The sequence below is a fragment of the Rhinolophus sinicus genome, chromosome 3 (assembly GCF_057876585.1).
Source record: "Rhinolophus sinicus isolate RSI-liver-muscle chromosome 3, RSI-T2T, whole genome shotgun sequence".
NCBI lineage: Eukaryota > Metazoa > Chordata > Mammalia > Chiroptera > Rhinolophidae > Rhinolophus > Rhinolophus sinicus.
In genome coordinates this window covers 159552928-159573189 of record NC_142503.1, presented here as the reverse complement: position 1 = coordinate 159573189, position 20262 = coordinate 159552928, and the positions used below count along the sequence as shown (strand labels likewise).

Below are 20262 nucleotides of genomic sequence, written 5' to 3'. Positions count from 1 at the left end.
TAGCCAGATGGTGTCTGAGCAAGAGATAGGGTGGGGGAGGGGGTTCAGTGCTGGCCTCCAGCAAGGAGCAGGCCTGTCTCACCTGAGGGCTGGGGGCTGGGTGTCTACTGCTCAAGTCCTAGTTTGATTGTCCTTCCTCGGGTCCAAACCAGCAGCCACAGCCACAGGACCTGGAGATCTTATCCCCCTGATGCAGACCTTGCCGATTTTCTTGGTGAAGACAATCTAAGCCTTAACAATAAGGGTTCAGTCTCCTCTGCCAAGGCAGGGGTCCAGCAGCCCCAAGCACACTAGGAGCTCCCTAGGAGTGGAGGCCCTGTCTCCTCCATCAGGCCAGGGTCTCACCAAAGTGGGACCATCTGTCTCCCACATTCAACCAGGTGCTTCTCAACAGCGCTGCACATAGTGGTGCTCAATCGGTGGTGGGACCAACAGCTTTCATTGTGCCCAGTGCCTGGGATGTAGTAGGTGCTTACTAAGGTTCTCTGTTGAGTGAATGACTGGCAGAAAGGTGGTGTGGGGTGGCTACTCCTTTGCTGAGGGGGAAAAGAGAATCAGCAACATTAGAGCAAGGAGGCCCCTAGGAGATCTCACCTGGGATTCTTACCCTTTTTCTTTTATTTTAAACCATGAACTGTTTGGGGCAATTCTGTGAAAGCAACTCCTCAGAATAAGACTTTTATTTTTATTTTTATTTTTTGACTTTCCATTGTTTTATTATTTTCTCTATACAAATCTTGTAAACCTTTTGTTAGATTTATTCCTAGATACCTTATGCTTTTGTTGCAATTATAAATGGTACCATTTTTATATTACATTTTTAAAATGTTTATGAACATTGTTTAGAAAGGCAATTGATTTTTGTAGATTGGTCTTAGAAACAGCCACTTTACTAAACTCTCTTGTTATTACTAATAAGTTGTTTTTAGATTGTTTGTGGTTTTCTATGTATTTAATCGTAGTATCTGCAACTAATGAGGGGTTTGTTCCTTTCTAATCTTTATGCCTTTACTTGCTTTTCTTAACTTATTGTCCGGCTAGAGCCACCAGCTTTGACAGGGATCAAAATGTGACAGTGGGCAAACTTGTCCTGTTTCTGATTTCAAATGGGATGCTTCTAACTTTTCATCATTAAGATTGATGTGTTCGGGAGGCTTTGGCAGATACCTTCATTCGTATAAAGAGAATTCTATCTTACTCGAAGTTTAGAATAAGGCTTTTAGATACATAAAATACACAGACATTACAAATGAAACCAGTTATAATAAGACAGTTATCAAAATATTAAACAGTAAATGTGTGATTTAAGCCTCCATGTGCTTCTTTGCTAACACATGACATAACAAGATCCAGCAGGAGTCGCATGACCACTTGAAATCTGAAGTAGTGATGAGGAGGTAGCGGCAAAACTGTCACGTGATGTAAAGGAATCTACGGTTATTTTATTTCAAAAAAGTCCTAAGTTTTGTTACCCTCCTGTGGTTTGTTGTCTGCATTTATAATTGAAGAAAAGGCTAAATTTCAGTTAGAGATTATTGAAAATAAAGATGCCACTTTTTCCACCCCATCCAATTTCATAAACAGACTGGTTCAACCCTGTATGTACAGAGGCCCAGAGCAGTGTGGTGTGCTTTCACAGCTTTGTAAGGAATGCACTGATAGTCAGGACTGGGGCTCAGGTCGTCGGACCCCTGCTCCCATGTACCTCCCTGAGGCTTCCTTCCGTTTCAGGGTGCAAGTACTGGGAGTGTTGGGCTATGACTTGTCTACACAAATGCAACCTGAAGTGCCTCACAGTGACTCACACATAACAGGCCTCCTTATAAATGTTGGATGAATTCAGCCACAGCTGCTGCCAACCTGAGTCCCACTCCTGATTTCTGTAAACCAGCTCTGTAAACAAAGCTGGAGTATTTACCGGCCCCCTATTCGGACTCACTCAGCTCACTGCAGGAGACTTGGGGCCCAAGAGATAGGCAGATTCCAAGCTGAGACCCTGAAGAAACCCCTTCAAGAACTGGTCAAACAAACGAATCATCCATATAATAAACATAGTCATTATAATCAGAGTACTATCTATACATTGGAATACGATGCAGCCATGATAAGGGAAAATTTTTATTTTTTATTTTTTGTAAGACCTGACAAGCAAAGATCTTCATGGTATACTGTTCACCAAGAAAAATTGGGCTTCAAAACAGTGTGAACGGTGTGATCCTGTGTATGCAAAATTATCTCTGCATCTTATTATCCATATAGATAGAGAGAGAGAGATCTGAAAGTCTATTCACCAAAAGATTGACAATAGTTTTCTTTGGATGGAATTATTTGAGGAACTTAAATTTTCTTCTATACATATTTCAGTATTGTCTGAATTTTATGAGAGCAAATCCTTCTTTAGAAAACAGAAAAGGAAAGAAAATAACCCACCCTCTTCAATTCCCACCCCTACCTTCATCCCATTGTATATCCAGGCCACCACTCAGGCGATTCCAGGGCAGGTGCTATGCAACCTCATGTGGAAAACACTGGCCTTGGGTCTGTGCCCTGAGCTGTGGGAGCTGGGTCCTGCTGGGCTCTATCTAAGAAGCATCCTGAGTAAAGCTAAAGCTTTTAATGGAGATGGGTCAGAGAACCCCTTCATCCCCCATGAAGCCAAGCAAGGGTTCATTGTAACAGACCACATATGAGGTCAGACAATTAAGTTCGTGAACTCATCCTAGAAAAACTTCTACATACCTCATTGCTGAATATCACTTCAGTCACCTTCGAAGTACTCCCCTTGGGAAGCTACACACCGAAGCCAGCATCCTGTCCACCTTTCAAAGCAATTGTGGAACTCTTTTTCTGGAATGGCCATCAGAGCTGTCATCGTATTACCCTTGATGTCCTGAATGTCATCAAAATGTCTTCCTTTCAATATTTCCTTTATCTTTGGGTAAAGAAAAAAGTCATTGGGGGCCAGATCAGGTGAGTAGGGAGGGTGTTCCAATACAGTTACTTGTTTACTGGCTAAAAACTCCCTCACAGACAGTGTCGTGTGAGCTGGTGCATTGTCGTGCTGCAAGAGCCATGAATTGTTGGTGAAAAGTTCAGGTCGTTTTCATCTAACTTTTTCAAGCAGCCTTTTCAGCACTTCCAATTAGTAAACTTAGTTAACTGTTTGTCCAGTTAGTACAAATTCCTAATGAATAACCCCTCTGATATCAAAAAAGTTTAGCAACATCATTTTGACTCTTGATTTGGACTGATGGAACACTTTTGGTCGTGGAGAATTGGCTAACTTCCATTGTGCACTTTGATGCTTTGTTTCAGGATCCTATTGGTACACCCATGTTTCATCACCAGTGATAACATGGCCCAAAACATTGTCCTGCCTCTCCAAAAGGTCTTGGCAAACTTTGACTCTCCTTTGCTTTTGTTCATCAGTGAGCTCCTTTGGGACCATTTTTGCACACACCTGTCTCATTTCAAGATTTTCAGTTAAGATTTTCCTAACTGTTTCTCTATCAATCTTTACTTGGTCTGCTGTGCTTCTCACAGTCAGCTGACGATTTTGACACACAATTTGATGAATTTTTACAATGTTTACATCAGTTCTGCTCATTACTGGCCTCCCTGACCTCTTTTCATCAGTGACTCATTCTCTCCCCTCAGAAAAAAGTTTAATCCATTTGTACACTGCCATTTTCTTCATGGCATTATCCCCATAAACTTGGACTAATGTGTCCCTGATTTTACTTCCACTCTTGCCACATTCAACAAGAAATTTAATGCTTGTTTGTTGCTCTAAATCAAGCTCAGACATTCTCACAATGGCATAACACAATAATGAACGCCACTCAGCTGGACACCGCCACAGGTCGACACGAACACAGCTGTGAGACACTGATATACCAAGGCTATGAAACCTTACCGAGCTGTTTGTGCAGTGCTGCCAATGTAAGCGAACAGTGGCAAGTTCGTGAACTTAGTTGTCAGACCTTGTATAAACCGAGGGGCTTGGATCAGCCTAGCTCATAGATCTCCAATTTTAACACACTGAGATTCTAAGAGATTTCACACTGGCGTTCTAAAAAAAATAATTCCCTTGTTTGCTGGTGAGTTGGGGCAGCCTGCTGTATTCCCAAAATGTCATATTTTAGACTTTCTGAAGGACATGTTGATTTTCAACATCACACTGGCACAGATCAATGGAGCCTGGGGCAGGGGCCTTGCCTGCCTGAAAATGAAGCCCAAAGGGTACTGGTTGACATGTCCTCCAGATCCCATCTTGGCGACAAGACCAGAAAGCTCATCTGACCCTTCCACCCCTACTTCAAGAAATGTCAGCATGGCCTCTGAAAAGTTGTGAAAGAGAAACAAATGCAAGAAATTTGATCCCTTCACCCCCATCTCCTGCCACCTACATGGGGACCAAGTATCCAGAACTAAGGGATCCCAGACAGTGGAAATGGCCACCCAGCGTTGGTTGCCTGCTCAGCTAGCACAGCTGGATAAAGATGGAAGGAAACCCAGCCCACTGTAGCAGAGACAAATCCAGAATCTTGCATCCAGAATCCTGCCTCCAGACTCCTTCATTCTTTCAAAGCAAGAACACAGAGATGTCCATAGCAACCAGGTTATTTGGCAATAAACTCTGCTTTTGCTCCTGAGTAGCCTTAGTATTAGATTTCCAGCTGACATTGAGATAGTGAAGTCTCTCACCACTGCTATAGTTAGTGATGCCTCTCAGAAATCAGGCCCACCCTGTGATCCTGGAACATGACCTTCAGAGAAGGAAAATTATCTTTCTATAATGGGAAAGATGCCCTGCCTAAAAAAATTTCATATTAAAAACAAATCAAAATCTACAGAGTCAAAGCTATTGCCAGTCCTTTGTGCTGCTAAATGTAGACCCTGAGGTGACTGACAAATGCCTATCAGAGTCTCTTTATATATTCTGAGCTGCGAGGATGGGCCCAAAGCTTGATGTAGAATTGGGTTGAGGGCTGGAAGGTGCTGGACTTTTGGCTTGAAGTCAGGCAGCTAGAGATGAAAGAGTTTTGGAGAGGATGTAAAAGGTCCAAGAGGATGGTGGCAAACTGGGGCCAAAGAGAAGAACAGTGAACAAGCGTCTCCTCTTGGTAAGGAATCGCAAGTGAAGTTCAGGACTGTGTGGTCTTGGAGTTGGCAAAGAACTGTGAAGAATTATTTACTGTTGGACTTCTGGTCAAGATGGCAGGGTAGGCTGTACCACAATATTGAGAAAAGGAAGAAGAGTCGGGCAATTTCCATTTTTCTTTCCTCCAAATGTCTGTTCTATTCATTTGATACTATTGAATTAATATTTCATACAATTTTATTGTTAAATTTTAAGTATCTTCTGATGTTTTCACTGAAAGTAGCCAACTAAAGTACAATATTGTGTTTACAAAAACAGGAATTATTTACTGTTAAGAACTTATTGTTAAGAACTTGCTGTTATTCTTGCTGTTAAGAACTAACTCTCAAAACAAACGTGTGTAGCTGAGTCCAGCCCACTCTACTACTGGGAGTCCTCCAAATTAAATTCCATGTAGCATATTCTATTGATTAAAAGATAAAGTAATACAAAAAAGGATAATTTGGAACTTACATAATATTAAAACTCAACAGAACCATAGAAATCGATTAGAACTTGGACTCACAGGAGATTTTTTCATGGGAAGGGAGGATTTCATGTCAAGCAAACACAAGACAAGGCCAAGGCCGAGGCCTAAGTGATTCCACCGGCAAAAAGACAGAGAGCCACTGTTAGATTCAGACAGTGTAGCCGAAGGTGGCATCGCCCCATGGTCTTTGTCCTACACATAAGAAGGATGGCACTAAAGCGAAAGGAGCCAGCTGACTGCACTGCGCATCGTAGGTCTGATGGTTGCTGAGGAGCCAATTCTAGACTGCAGCTAGAAGTTTTATGTGCTGCAGCTCTGTTCTGAGGTGAGCAGGGTGGAAAGCCCCACACCTCATCAGAATCCAGAAGGTGGTGAGAAACTGTCATGGGCAGCCTCCCAGGAGAGATGTGGAGGAGAGTGGGGGTACCTGAAGGCAGCGTCCCTGCGCCTCTCATTCTCCAGAGTTCCAGGAGGATCACAACGCTTTCTTTCGAGACTCAGATAGCTGCTCAAGCCTTTGCCTGTGTGGCCTAGGTGGATACATGCAAGGTCGCCAGGTGTTCATGTGGGGCACCGTGCACTTTATCATTGATATTGTTTAGAACTGCTTGTGCGTGGTGAGAGTGAAAAGCAGACCACCTTTCACTAAGGTGGTTTTATTACTAAGGTCACAGCTCCTATTATGTGGTCGTCTCCACCAGCACTCTGTCTCTAGATTCTGGTAAATCTCATTCCCCTCCTTCCTCTAGGCTAAGGGAAATAATGGTGTCCCTGCTGTTACTTGCCCTAGGACACTGCACTCTTCTTTGTGGTATCCCTGCTCATACTTTAGCAGAACCTCTTTATTAACTCTCCTCAAATTACCTAATTCGAGAGTGCTGTCTGTTCCCCTAAAGTGGTGTAGAATGTGGCCCCAAGACACGAACCCTCAAAATAGGATTCCAGGATTGGATTGCTCACACATGTGAGGAGCACAGGATACATTCCTGACTGGGAGAAATGGTGAAGCAAGCGATCCATGGCATATGGTGGCATCATAATTACCACTGGTGTGGCACAGTGTAGACAGTGTAGACCAAAAGGTCCTCTGACGCCACGTCCTCTCAGCCCGTCTCTGATTTCAGCCTCCATTCTCAGATACCTGCCTTAGTCTCACCACTCTTCTGCCTCAGGGCTTTCTCCTAAGCCAAGGGGACATGGTCAGCCCATGGGAATGCACAGTCTGGAATTGCAAGGGAGCTACCCTCCACAAATGAGGGACAAGAATGGTGATGAAAAGACTCTGCGCCTCTTCCTCTGAGGTACATACCTCATGATTTGTCAGAAGGTCATTTGTCAACGGGTTATTGAACCCTAGTTGCTCACAGAGATACCAACGCAAAAATATCTTGCATTTCTTGTTCTTCTCTCCAAATTCCTTTATTCCTGCTCTCTTGGGTTACCTTCCAAATAAACTGCCTGTATCCACATCTTTGTCATAGACTCTGCCGTCTGGGAGAAGGCAAATGAACATGACTGGTGCTAGGAATGGATCTAGAAAGGTGTCCCTTTTGGGTGATATTCTGGAACTGAGTCATTCAGTCAGATGGCAAAAAGCCTTTCATTATTGGTAGTAAGTGGTGTGGTCACAGCCCCTGGCCTGTTGAAGCTTTGTCATTACTAAGAGTCTCCTGTGTGCTGGGTTGGGAGGAGGTGTAAGAGGAAGGGGAAATACTGGGATATGCAAGAGCTCTGCACCAGAATGGTGTGAGGCCGAAACTGCAGGGCCAGGACTAGGGTGAGGTAAGTAAGAGGCTTGGGCACAGTGTTCGAGGAGGTCCTCATTCTCAGGATTGTGCAAGTGCAGGGATGGCATCCAAAGTGTTTCCTTGAAGTCTGCTCCCTGGGTACCTCATGTGCCTCACCCTGGTCTGGCCCTGCCTCGTGGCTCCTGGTTAGAGTGGGGATTGAAGGAGGCCAGGTGATAAATTGAGTTCTTACTAAAGTCTGTTTCACATAGTTCCAAAGGGTCCATACATCACCCTCTGGTTATTTCACATCCTTGAGTGTATAATTGAGACAGATTTTCTTAGCAGCTCCGAGTCCTTGTATTGTTTTCCTGACCTGCAGCATTAGAGTCATTATATAGGAAGGGCAGGTGAAAGCTCCTCAATTAGAGCCCCCCCTACAACCAAGATGGCAAATCAATGGAAATAATGAATCTTTGTGTGTTTTCTGAGTGAGTCATATGTACATGACCAAGGAGGGAGGGTATGTACGTGAAACTTGGTCTCTTGATCAGTGCCTACCTGAGAGTACCACTTCAGGGGGCGCTGAGAAACCCAGTGAACAGGAAGATTCATCCCGTGCATGTGCGCTAGCTCACCTCTGCCTTTGGCTGCCTCAGTGCTTGCAAAATAATCCCATGAATGGGAATAGCCATAGTGGCAGGAGTGAGGCCATGTGTTGGCAACAGGATAAGCTCCCTCTCACCAAGGCTGGTCTAGTTATTGCTACTGCTGCCTGCCTGATTGTAGAGTGACATAGACTGAACCTGAGCAGCCAGTGGCTTCCATCTCTTGAAAAGAACAGCCAGCTAATTACATTGAACCCCTTCATAATGGAGGGGACAGTTATTCCTCCTTCCTGGGACGGCATACATATTGTATGATTACATTATATAAAATGTCCAGAAGAGGCAAATCCATAGAGACAGAACACAGGTTTGTGGTTGCCAGGGGCTGGGGGAGAGAGAGATGGGGAGTGACTGCTAATGGGTAGGGGGTTTCTTTTTGCAGTGATGAAATTCTGGAATTAGACCGTTGTGATGGTGTAAAATTTTATTAATATACTAAAACCAGTGAATTGCACTGGTTTAAAATAAATACATATTGAATAATAGTGATAACACCAAATGCTGGTGAGGTTTCAGAGAAGCTCATGTATTGCTGTTGGTTAATACGAAATGATACAGCCACTCTAGAAAACAGTGGGCAGTTTCTTACAAAACAGAACATGCAACTATCACACAACACAGCTATCTGACACCGAGGCATTTATCCCAGAGAAATGAAAACTTATGTTCACACAAAAACCTGTAAATGGATGTTTATAGAAGCTTTGTTTTTAATAGCCCCAAACTGGAAACAAACCAGAGGTTCTTAAACAGGTGAGTAGTTAAAATTACACAAAATAAAAGTTTATTTAAAAACTAGTAGGTCGCAACGAGACCACTACATGCCTATTAGAATGGTAAAAATTCAGGACACTTGACTGCACCAAATGCTGATGAGCATGTGGGGCAATAGGAACTTCCATTCATTGCTGCTGGGAATGCAAAATGGCACAGCCACTTTGGAAGACAGTTTGATGGTTTCTGCACAACTAAACATACTTATTGTATGATTGAGTGATTGTGCTCCTTGGTATTTACCCGAAGGAATTGAAAACTTAGATCCACACAAACACCTGCACGTGGATGTTTAACAAGCTTTAGTAATAATTGCCTAAACTTAGAAGCAACAAAAATGTCCTTTAATAGGTGAATGGGTGAATAAACTGTGGTACATTCGGGCAATGGGATAATATTCAGAGCTAAGACTAAATGAGCTATCAAGCCATGGAAAGGTAAAGAGCGTTATTGTAAAAGAAAACTTATGTAGTCCTTTTTATAATATAGCTAATGATGTGGGAATTATTTTTGATCTCTGCTACTCCCTCCGTCTCCATATCCATTCAAGCACCAAATCCTGCTGCTTCTACCACGTAATTGCCACCTCTTTCTATCTAGTCCAAGCTAAATTTGGCCTGTGTATAGGGCACTTCTACTTTTACCTACCTCTAACACTGTAGCCAGAATGGCATTTTTTAAAAAAATTGATCGTACCCATCCTTTGCTCAAAATCCACCAACGAGTGACTTCTCGTTGATCACAGGGAAAAGGCTAAAATCTTTAATATGCCATTTAAGGCCTTGCAGGATCCATTCCGACTGTGCCTCACCAGCTCCATTTTGAGATGCGTCACCTTGCCTTTCTACGCTCCAGCTACTTCTTGAACTTGCCACACACATTCTGAACTCGGAGCCTGTGCACACACTGTCCCCCCTGCTGGGAGCCGCCTCTACCGTGCACACAGTCTCATCCCTTAGGTCTCACCGAAACGCTACCTTCTCTGGGTAGCTTCCCCATTATTTTGGCCTAGGTGAGGTCAAATTTCTCACACCTTCCTAATAACTTGTCACAAGTGAAATTTAAAATTTGTTGAGGTTATTGTTTAGTGTCTGCCTTCCCTGCTATAATATAACCTCAAAGAGAGAAGGAACTAGGTCTCATTATTGTATCCCCAAAGCCTCGCATTTTTGTCCTGCACATAGTAAAAGGTCAGTAAATCTCTATGAAACTATAAATGACTGGCTTGATGAATGAATAAATAAATCAATAAATTTAAATATTATACTGGTCAAATCATGAAATAGAATTATCTGCACCATAATTACAATATTACACAGTTAAGTTTAATGATGTTAGTCATAATCCCAGATGAAAGACTTGCAAAGCTTCAATGTATATGTAGATAGACAAACAAAAAGAGGAAATAAGTGAGAATGACTTCACTGCAAATCCAGGTTATAATCCCTCCCTCACTGATATTCCAACAGTATTAAACAACAAAGGATAAGAGATGTATCTTAATATCACCCACTTTCACAGGAGGCACACATACATCCAAATGAAAGTAGTTCTGAGACAAGCTCCAACTATGTTATTCAGACAGAAAACTCAGATTCTCTGAAAGAGTAATTTATATGCTATTTATAAAAATATATTTATACATATATATCATACATTCTCTTAACTTTTATAAAATGGGTGAACTTAACTAATCTATTCAAGCAAAATCAAAATTTAACTATTTTAAAGATTAGATCTTTATAACTTTTTAAATTGATTAATGAGAAAAAACTACAAACTCCTGAACCAAAATTTTATTTTAAATTATTAGGCTTTTAGAGCATATGAAAATTTTTCATAACACATGACATATAAGATGTTAGTACATTGAACTACAACAGTAAATATTTTTGTACAACTTTTGAATCACTAATATGCTCATTTCTCTTGTGAGTGAATACCCGGTTTGCTTAAATCACCTTTGTCATGGAATGTCAAGTAAGTTTAAAATTTTTATATTATTGTTTAATAACTTCCTAATAAGGTTTTGAGTTTCTATTTGACTTATACATAGTATTTTTTTCAATGTATTGAGTACTGTCGTAGCTTTTTCTCTCATCTCTGGTGGGACATATTTAAGATCTAAATATTCAGATAACTTAGATCTAGAATTATACAGCACGTTAATAACAGTTTCAATGTCATCAGCTTCACCACTACTTCGTCCTAGTGGTAATAACTGGGATGTATACATCTTTTCTAATTTATGTTCCGCTGCTGCTGCTAGAGCGAGGCTTCGTTTTAGGTGCTCTTTAGAGGCTTGAATATCCTCTCTGTATTCTGGCTTGAGGCTCTCAGCAAGAGATACCTTTTGCACCTCTGAGCTAATATCTGAAATTTGTTTCAAAATGTCTTCATTACTCAAAATCAGTGGGTGTTTTTCAAATGCTAGTGCCTCGTCTTCCCCTGAGAGCTGAGGGACGTCTTCCAGTTCTGTGGAGGTATCCCAGTCAGTGCTCCTACTTGAAGGACTTGTGGGTAATTCAGTAACGTTTGGCCAGGACGTTGGTGCCTCTGTTTGTCTTACATCTGGCTCTGGCTCTGGCTCTGGCTCTTCTTTTTCAATATAAGGTTCTTTTGAGTGTAAAACAATAGAAACATTGTTTGGTTTAATCGACCAAAATGCTGTCCTTTTAGTCGGCGTTTTGCTCCCTGTTTCCATTGTGAAGCCTCTAGTAGAGAAAGTCGTAGCTTCGTCAGTGACAGGATTGATCATAACGTCATTCTCAGTTGAAGCTTCACCATGTGTAATTATCTCCTTAAATTTTGATACCTTCGATCCCATAGAATAAACATTATTTGGAGGCTCTGATTTTTTTTCATGGCCTGGCTCTCTAGTGGGAACACTTAGTAGTAGGTTCTGTAAAACTTGTACGTAATGATTCAAGTTTTGTTCTTCATCAGGTGTCATAGTCATGCCTTAAGGGGAAAAAAAATCAAACAATAAGTAACATTTATTATTGTATATGACATATTGACAAAGTCTACTGACCCAAATTTACTCCATATGCTATCACTTCACAGTTGGGATTAAAAAAACAAAAACAAACAAAAACCAAGAAATAAAGCACCTCTGACACAGTCAACTCTCACTTAAAAGAGCAAAATTATTTTTTCAGATTCTTATTGAAAGAGATGAGCAAGATTGGTGTAAAAGTTGCATGTTAGCATAATTCTCTATATCTTTTTGCTGTTACTCTCCCATATAACTTATAATTCAGTAGGCAACTTATTAAAACAAAATTTTTGATTATGTCCTTCAACACAGTGTGTGCTGAAGTAGGGTCATACTGGCTCACCAGAGCCAATTATTAAATTTTAGTAATTCTGTGAGCCAGATGTTAAACATAGACATCATTAAAAATTAAATTATCTGAATTTGAAATTAATTATATTGAAAACAAAGGTAATAAATATTCAAAACTCAATCATTTTCTTATTTCATTTTACTATTATCTATGCTCTTGAGGTTATTTACATCTAGGGTATCTGTGTATGGTAGAAATGCTCTATACTGGTGTGCTTGCTACTGTATATTTTTTTCTACCTCCCTCTTCAGTTATGTCCAGTAGGTAGCTTGAAATCAACAATGATGGGGAAAATGCTATAAACCAGGACTTACCCTTCTCTCCAAAAAGCCTATTTAAACATTTACTAGTTTACCACTGCCTTCAACCAAGCAAAGATCTAACTATAGCCTGTGAGTCATATCCACCCAACTGTTTTTGTAAATAAAGTTTTATTGGAACCCAGCCAGTCTTGCCCATTTGTTTATGTATTGTCTATGGCTGCTTTGGGCAGCACCGGCAGAGTTGAGTAGCTACAACAGAGACCACATGGCCTGCAAAGCTGAAATACTATCTGGCCTTTTACAGAAAAAGTTTGCAGATTCTAGTCTAAACCATCAACTTTTCACTCTGACAACAAAACTGACAGTTTTTTTGTGCTGGTATTTCGCAGCATTTGAGTGGTGAAGCCTCTCATTTCCAATATGGAAAACAGTAATGCTGATTGAATAAGATATTCTGAAATTCTGCTCAACCCCCTACTTCTCAGTCAGAAGTTTTTAATTTTCAGTGCTGGAAATTTGTATTACATGTAACTTTGAATTGATTTTGCCACTATCATAGATACAAATTGATTTAATTCAAGGCAGTAAATCACTTTTTACCAAAGTCTAATACATAACTCCTACTTGAATCCTCCTTCTCCAGGTAAAATGAAATACAGTAACAAACTTTCTGTTCAGGAGGCACTTTTATTCAGCTGTTTGGCAAGCACAAATAGCCAAAAATGCTTTATATTTACACTCTCCTGTCTTCCTTAACTCTTCTGGTAAAATTTAGAAAGACCAGATGAAGTTTAATCAAAAATGAAAGCATATTTCCAAATTTTAAAAAATTCTTAATGAGAACAGTTTCGTGAGGCAATGTGATAGTGGAAAGACACTAGACTTGTCTAGAGATCTGGATTCTAAAAGCAGATTCTGCATTTTATGTCATGCTTGGAAAAGCCTTGCACACTTCAGGATCCATATGATGATGGGTGAAAAAAGAGAGACATAGAACATAGATTTTGATACTATCCTTATGCTGATGTTTTGTAATCACTGACATAGTATCATACATTTCCTCAGTGAATTGTGGATTTTTTTAAAAAAATGGACAGGAGGGTAACAAACCAAACTCATGTGGGTAGTTGCCTTTGAGGATAGGGAATGGGACTAAAGTTGGACATTAAAGGGGACTTTAGACTTATTTACCGGTACAATGTAATGTTTTACGCCCTAAAAACACACACAAGCACACACACCCAATTACTTAATATAGTAAACCATTAAAAGTTACATTTTATAAAGTAAAATAACTTATTTATGCATTCTCATAGGTATAAAGTGCATTGTCCTAAAGGAAAATTTTAAGTAAAATGAATATGTAGCCTAGTGCAGTGAGAAAAAAAAAAATCTTTCATTCTGGTTCTGGTTCTACTACTTTCTAGCATCATGACCTTAGATAATTACTTAGTGTCTCTAAACATTTACTTAACTATAAAATTAAAGGACTATATCTGTCCTTTTATCTCACAGAACCAAATAAATTAGATATTTGAAAACACTTTAAAAGCTACAGAACACTATATAAGATAATAGTCTCTGTAAAGGTAACTGCTTACATTTCTTTAAAATATAAATTTAAGTCCCTAAAAAGAACATTAAAAACATGATTTGGATCTTATTTAGTAAAAACGCTAGAAGCTTTCCTACTAAAGACAGAAACAAGGTCAGGACACTAATATCTCCATTATTATTTAACATGGTATTGGAGGTAATAGTCAGTGTAATTTGACAAGAGAAAATAATTGGCAGCATAAGAATTCAAAAGAAAAAGGTAAAACTATCTTTATATGCAGATGATATAATTATATATCTAGACAAAACAAAAGAATCAATTGAAATAAAGTTTCTTAAATTTAAGACTATTGATATGAAAATAGAACTCATAAGATTTTCTTCTTCTCCCAGAGTTAGGAGTAGTTTCATTTCTCTACCTCTGCTGAGAAACTATGGTTTTTGTGGCCATTTTTAATTTTTATAAATTAAAAATGTGATTTTTTAAGGTCTTGTCAGTCATTTTAAGCTACAAATAATGGTTTTAACATGTGTAAATTAACTGGCTTATTTTATTTTTTTAAAGAAACTGAATTAAAAAACCACCCCCAAGTAAACTTAGTGCTCTGTCATCTATGTAAATATATTGCAAACTAACTGAATTTTTAAAATGATATTTGGAAGTCAAGTTTTTAAAAATGTACTATCCACCACCAATTTAAATATGTATCTAATTGCATACATAAGCCTTCAATTGGTTAAAGGTATAAGAAACAAATACTTTCTTCTACAATGTCTTTTAAAAGAATGAATATATATGAATGTGGTTTTTATAAAAACCTAAAGGACTATACTTTTATCTGTTTCTGGAGAGATTTCCTAATCAGTAAAGCTAAAATACTATTATGCATTAACTACTTTAACGAACACTTTTATTCCAGAAAAAACTCACACTCAAAAAGGAAAAAAGAAATTGCTTCTATGCTCCTAAGAAGTGATGGCATGCGAAAAATTACAAAAAAATGTAATGATAGTAATAAAATGCTAACATTAAAACTCTTGCACAGTAATATACCTAGTTCCTTTGAGACAAAAGTTTTAAGAAAAGAAAGAACATGTCACCTTAATCTCAAAGAATCAACGGTTTCTAAACTGAATAAAAAAGGAAAACTAAACCACTCCCACCTCTTCTTTGCTTAAAAATCTTGGGGGGGGGGGAGGATATAATTTTTAAAAGATATATAATCTCAAATTTGAGAACTTTAATATGAAATATCTTTACTTCAAAGTGTAATAAGATATAGGGTTACAATAAAGCTAGGTAATTGTATTATTTCTTTGGGGAGTTCCTATTTAATGCTACAATTTAAAATTTCAGAAGAATATTGGTAAAATTTAGGTCTTTTTAAAAACTTTACTTTTTTAAAAGAGTATTTTCTTATGTGTTTCATTTGTGTGCTGATTGTGTAGTTATCACAGAATGCAAAAATGGAAAGTAAATAGGGTATATTCAAATCTACACAGAATCTGGGTTTAGCACTTTAGCTAATATAGCTTAACTTTTTGAGAACTGCATTGAAAAACATAAATATAAGGTGAATATGGGATTTCACTTGAAGTGTGTTACAAAGCAAATAGCTGATGTCTTAAAAACTGGTTATTATAAAACCTACATAATAAAATCATACAGACCAATAGAATTTGACAATCAAAATGTTCTATGTATGGTTTCTAAGTGTTATAATTCTCTGATAATATTTAATATGAATTGTATTTTATTTTGGCATTGACTTGGTTATATTTCCTGACATTCTTAATTATGGGCCTGTGAAGTAAAACAATTTTAAGTTAATAGCATGTGTATTTATCTAAAGACTTTTAAAAGAAAAAAACTCGAGGCTTGGCATCAAACTGCTTGTCAAGTAAAAAGAATGCTGCTAAAATAATGTACACTGGCTAACTGCCTATAAAAATGAAACGTTAAAGGAGAATTTTAGACAAATTTTTAAAATATCGAACTTATTTACATTCTCTCTAATTTATTTAGAGTATTACGAATCACTACTCAGTTAAAATTCTACCTAGATAGACGTCTAATAGTCAATTAGGACTTCATTCTCTTTTTCAATAACTAGTACTTTATACACAAACTGGAAAATAATACACACAAAAGCATTGTAAATCTAATTCCAACATATTTTGGCCAAAATTAAAAATAAAAACAGGCCATCCCATAATTTCCATATATGCTCCACTTAGGTGTTCTTGTTTATTTGTAAAATACACTGTCTCTTCCATAAGACCCAAATAAAATGTTTTAAAGCAATAAGACTGAACTTCCACTTCCAAAAAGATAGAGAACGTGTACTTTCCCCCTATTCTTCCTACTTAAGCTCAGTTAAAAGCCCTGGACATTATATATAAAACAAGCATGAGAGGCCTCTGAAAGGTGGAGAGAAGAAGGCAAACCAACTAGGGGCTTCAAGACCCAAGGAATGACACAGCAGTGAGTTCCCTGGGTTTTCTTTTTGTCACATATACCCCAGACTGGGTGCTGGAACAGCTGGCAACCCAGAATCACCAATGGATGCAGACAATAAAAGGCTCCAAGAAAGGGCTGCTCGCTTCATAGCCAAAGGACCAGGAAAGGGGTAGCCTAGCAAGACAGAATTTTTTAGTTAATAACTGCTCTATTCCAGCCAAATATCACAGAAAACACTGAGGCCTGACCCCCACTAGCAAAAGCTGTGTGGAGAACCTAGCTTCTATGGTCATCAGGCTTCAGTGAGGTGCCCTATCCCACAGAAGTGCTGCTACCAAGTATGAATTAATACCTTCTCTTCCCATAGAAAAGGCTGCGTGAGGACCTGGACTTTCATCTCCACCCTGTGGTAACAAGGCAGCATTCCTCTTCCACTGCTGAAGTGGTGTCAGAGGCCCGTTTAAATTTGTAACAGAAGCTTTAAATAAGATCCAGAGTCTTACAACATAATACCCAAGAGGCCCAGGTTTTCAAAAGCCAGTGGTCTCAACAAGAACCAGGAAAATCTCAATTTGAATAGAAAAAATAGTCAACAGATGCCAACTCTGAGATAACACAGGTATTAGAATTATCTGACAGGGATTTAAAAGTAGCCATCATAAAAATGGTTCAATAAGCAATTATGGACATGTTTGAAACAAGTGAAAGTCTCAACAAAGAAATAGAATATAAAGAAGAACCAAACTGAAATTTTAGAACTGAAAAAACACAATAATTGAAATTTTAAAAATCGATAGGATAGGCTCAACAGCAGAATGAAGGGGACAGAGGAAACAATCAGTGAACTGGAAGACAGAACAATAGCAATTACCTGATCTGAACAATAGAGAGAAAATGAACTGGGGGAAAAAAATGAACAGAGCCTCAGCGACTTGAGACTATAACAAAAAGATCTAACATTCATGTCATCTGAGTCTAGAAGGAAATGAAAGAGAGTGAGTCTGAAAAAGTATTCAAAGACATAATAATGGCTGAAAATGCCCCAAATTTGGAAAAGATACGAACTTATAGATTCAAGAAGCTGAGTGAACCTCAAACAGAATAAACCTAAAGAAACCCATGCCAAAACATATCCTGGTCAAACTTTGGAAAACTGAAGACAAAGAAAAAAAATCTTGAAAGAAATGACACATTATCTACAGGAGAAAACCAATTTGAATGACAATTTGAGTTCTCATGAGAAACCATGGAGGTCAGAACAAAACAGCATACTTTTCAAGTGTTAAAAAAAAAAATCCAGAATTATCTGTCAAAGGAAAATGTCCTTCAGAAATGAAAGGATAATCAAGATCTCTCAAATGAAGGAAAATTAAGAGAAGTTTTTGCCAGAAGACCTACCCTAAAAGAATGGCTAAATGAAGCTCATTAAACAGAAAGGAAATAATAAAAGAAGGAATCCTGTATCATTGGAAAGGAAGATAAAATAAAAAGAGCAAAAATATGAGTAAAGGCAATAAATAGACTTTCCTTCTCTTGAGTTTTCCAAATTATGTTTGACAGTTGAAGCAAAAATATAATACCATCTGATGTAGTTCTCTACGTAAAAGAAACATTTAAGACAATTATATTATGAATGGGAGATGGTAAAAGGACATAAAGGGAGGTAAGGTTTCTACATTTCACTCAAACTGGTAAAATGTTGATACTAATAGACTGAAATAAGTTATGTATATATAATGTAATACTTAGGCTATACAACAAGATAAACTCAAAACACTGTAAGTCAAAATGGAATTCTAAAAAATCTCTCTCAATATGAGTGCTATTGGATCATGTGCTTAAAAATCTAATTCATATTTTTATAAAATAAGGTTTTAAAGTCTCATAATAGCGGTAATTTAAACATGTGATTTAGTATAAGAATAAATGCTTCGTAAGTTAAAGGTAGTAGCAAAATGTTCCATATAATTGGGAGAAACCTGGTAGCTCAGTAAAGAGGAAAAGATAAATTTTAAAACTTCCACATAAAGACAAAAAATTAAAGTTCAATGGAATACATCTGGTCTTTATGCTTTAAGAACTCATACATTTTTACTTTGCCCTTGACCCATAACCTTGATGTGGCAGCTGTTGATTTACCAAAAATTTAACCAAGAATCGTGGATACTCATTTTTTAAAATGATACAAATATAACTATGATTTTTAGTGTGATATCCAAGCATACGAGTGAAAAACAGAATGGGTTTATTAATTAAAAATTCATGTATATAAAGCTTATCAGTTTTCAGCTTTGGGGAGGGACAAGTCACAAGTTATAATTCTGTTTAACTGAGGTTTTGAATGCCTTGCTCCCGAGGATGCTCTGTGGAAGTGCAAAGGAGGTCGGTAAGGTCCCAGACTGCTGCCCACATCCACATGTTCCCCAGGTTTTACCACAGGAGTTCAACTTTCTCTGTAAAAGGCCAGACAGTAAGTATTTTAGGCTTTGCAGGCCATCCTGTCGCTGTGGCAACTACTGAACTGCTGTTACAATGCAGGAAAGCAACCATGGGCAATACATAAAGGAATGCGTGTGGCTGTGTTCCAATAAACTTTATTTATGAACAATGACAGTAAAATTTCATACTTTTTCTCATGTCACGAAAGATGACATTTCATAATCACACTTAAGAATGTAAAAACCATCTTCGGTCGGCCAGCGATACCAAAGCAGGCCGCCTTGGGCGGCTGGCCGCGGTGTGCCCACCCGTGCTTTATTGCACGTGCACCGGTAAAGGGGCACAGGGTTAACACCAAGGAACATCTCCGCGGGGATGGGGAGGTCCCACGCACGAGTCGAGTCTGGGACAGGCTGCGTCGCCAGGTCGGCCCCGAGGCGCGCAGGTCCGGGAGGAAGAGGCCGAGCAGGAGAGGGACACACCTCGGCATAGGAGGCAGGACCCTGGACAGTGGGGTTTGGAAGGCGTGCAGGACCAGGGGCAAAAAAGAGCGGGTACTCAGGCGGCTCCCGGAACCCTGAGGTTCCCCGAGGCATGTCTCCTGAGTCCCTGCCGCCTCGGGCCGGTCACTCACTTGGATACGCGGGCACGGACGAAGGCCATAGCAACAGCGCAACTAGAAGGACTAAGGACTTCATGGGCATCGACCGCAGCACTCCGCCATGCGACGGGAACGTCCTAGGGCCACCAGGCCGGGTACCTCAGCGCCGAAAGAGTTGGGCGTCGGCGGCCGACGGTCCTAGCTCAGCACCCTGGGCGCCCTGCAACGGTCGTCCCCAGCGCGCCTGAGAAGCCAGAGTGGGGGAGGGACGTGAGCGGCCAAGGCCCGCCCCGCCCCGCCCCGCCCCCCAGGGCCGCACGCAGGGGGCGGGGCGACCCCTCCTGGTGCGCATGCTCTCTCTGCCTGGGAAGCTCTGCGTCGGGCGCGGGCCTCGGAACGTCTCGACGCCCCGGCGGGTATAAGCGCTCTACGCGTTGGGGGTGGCGGAGCTGGGCGCATCCACCGAACCTAAGCGTATAGCAGTGCCTAAGACGCGGTCCCTGCGTGGACAGAACTGTCTGTTGGAAGAGACGGACAGATAACCTGGCCGTTACAACAGAGTGAAACGTGCTATAATGGAGGAAGTAGTAGGCACTGGAGCCTTGAGGAGGACCCCGCCATCCAGAAAGAGTTGGGAGGAGGTTACCTAGTTGGAAGAAAGCTTGGAGCTCCCCAAGAACTAAAATAGTTCAGTTAATTGCAAGGGGTGGGGGCAGTTGTTGGAGGTGAGTGAGGAGAGAGAAGCAGAGGCATCAAAGCCACTTTAAGGGGCTTGGGTTTTGTTTTACT

At 39.8% G+C, this 20262-nt stretch overlaps 1 protein-coding gene across 1 annotated transcript; it reads right to left on the bottom strand.

The window, feature by feature from the left end:
• Positions 1-8570: 8570 nt before the first annotated feature.
• Positions 8571-19768, bottom strand: SPESP1 (sperm equatorial segment protein 1). The gene is made up of 2 exons (XM_019725638.3): positions 19507-19768; positions 8571-11763 (listed from the first exon to the last, which is right to left on the bottom strand). The coding sequence occupies exons 1-2, from the start codon at positions 19574-19576 to the stop codon at positions 10769-10771; spliced, it is 1065 nt and encodes a 354-aa protein (XP_019581197.3). The 5' UTR covers positions 19577-19768; the 3' UTR covers positions 8571-10768.
• Between the last annotated feature and the right edge of the window lie 494 nt (positions 19769-20262).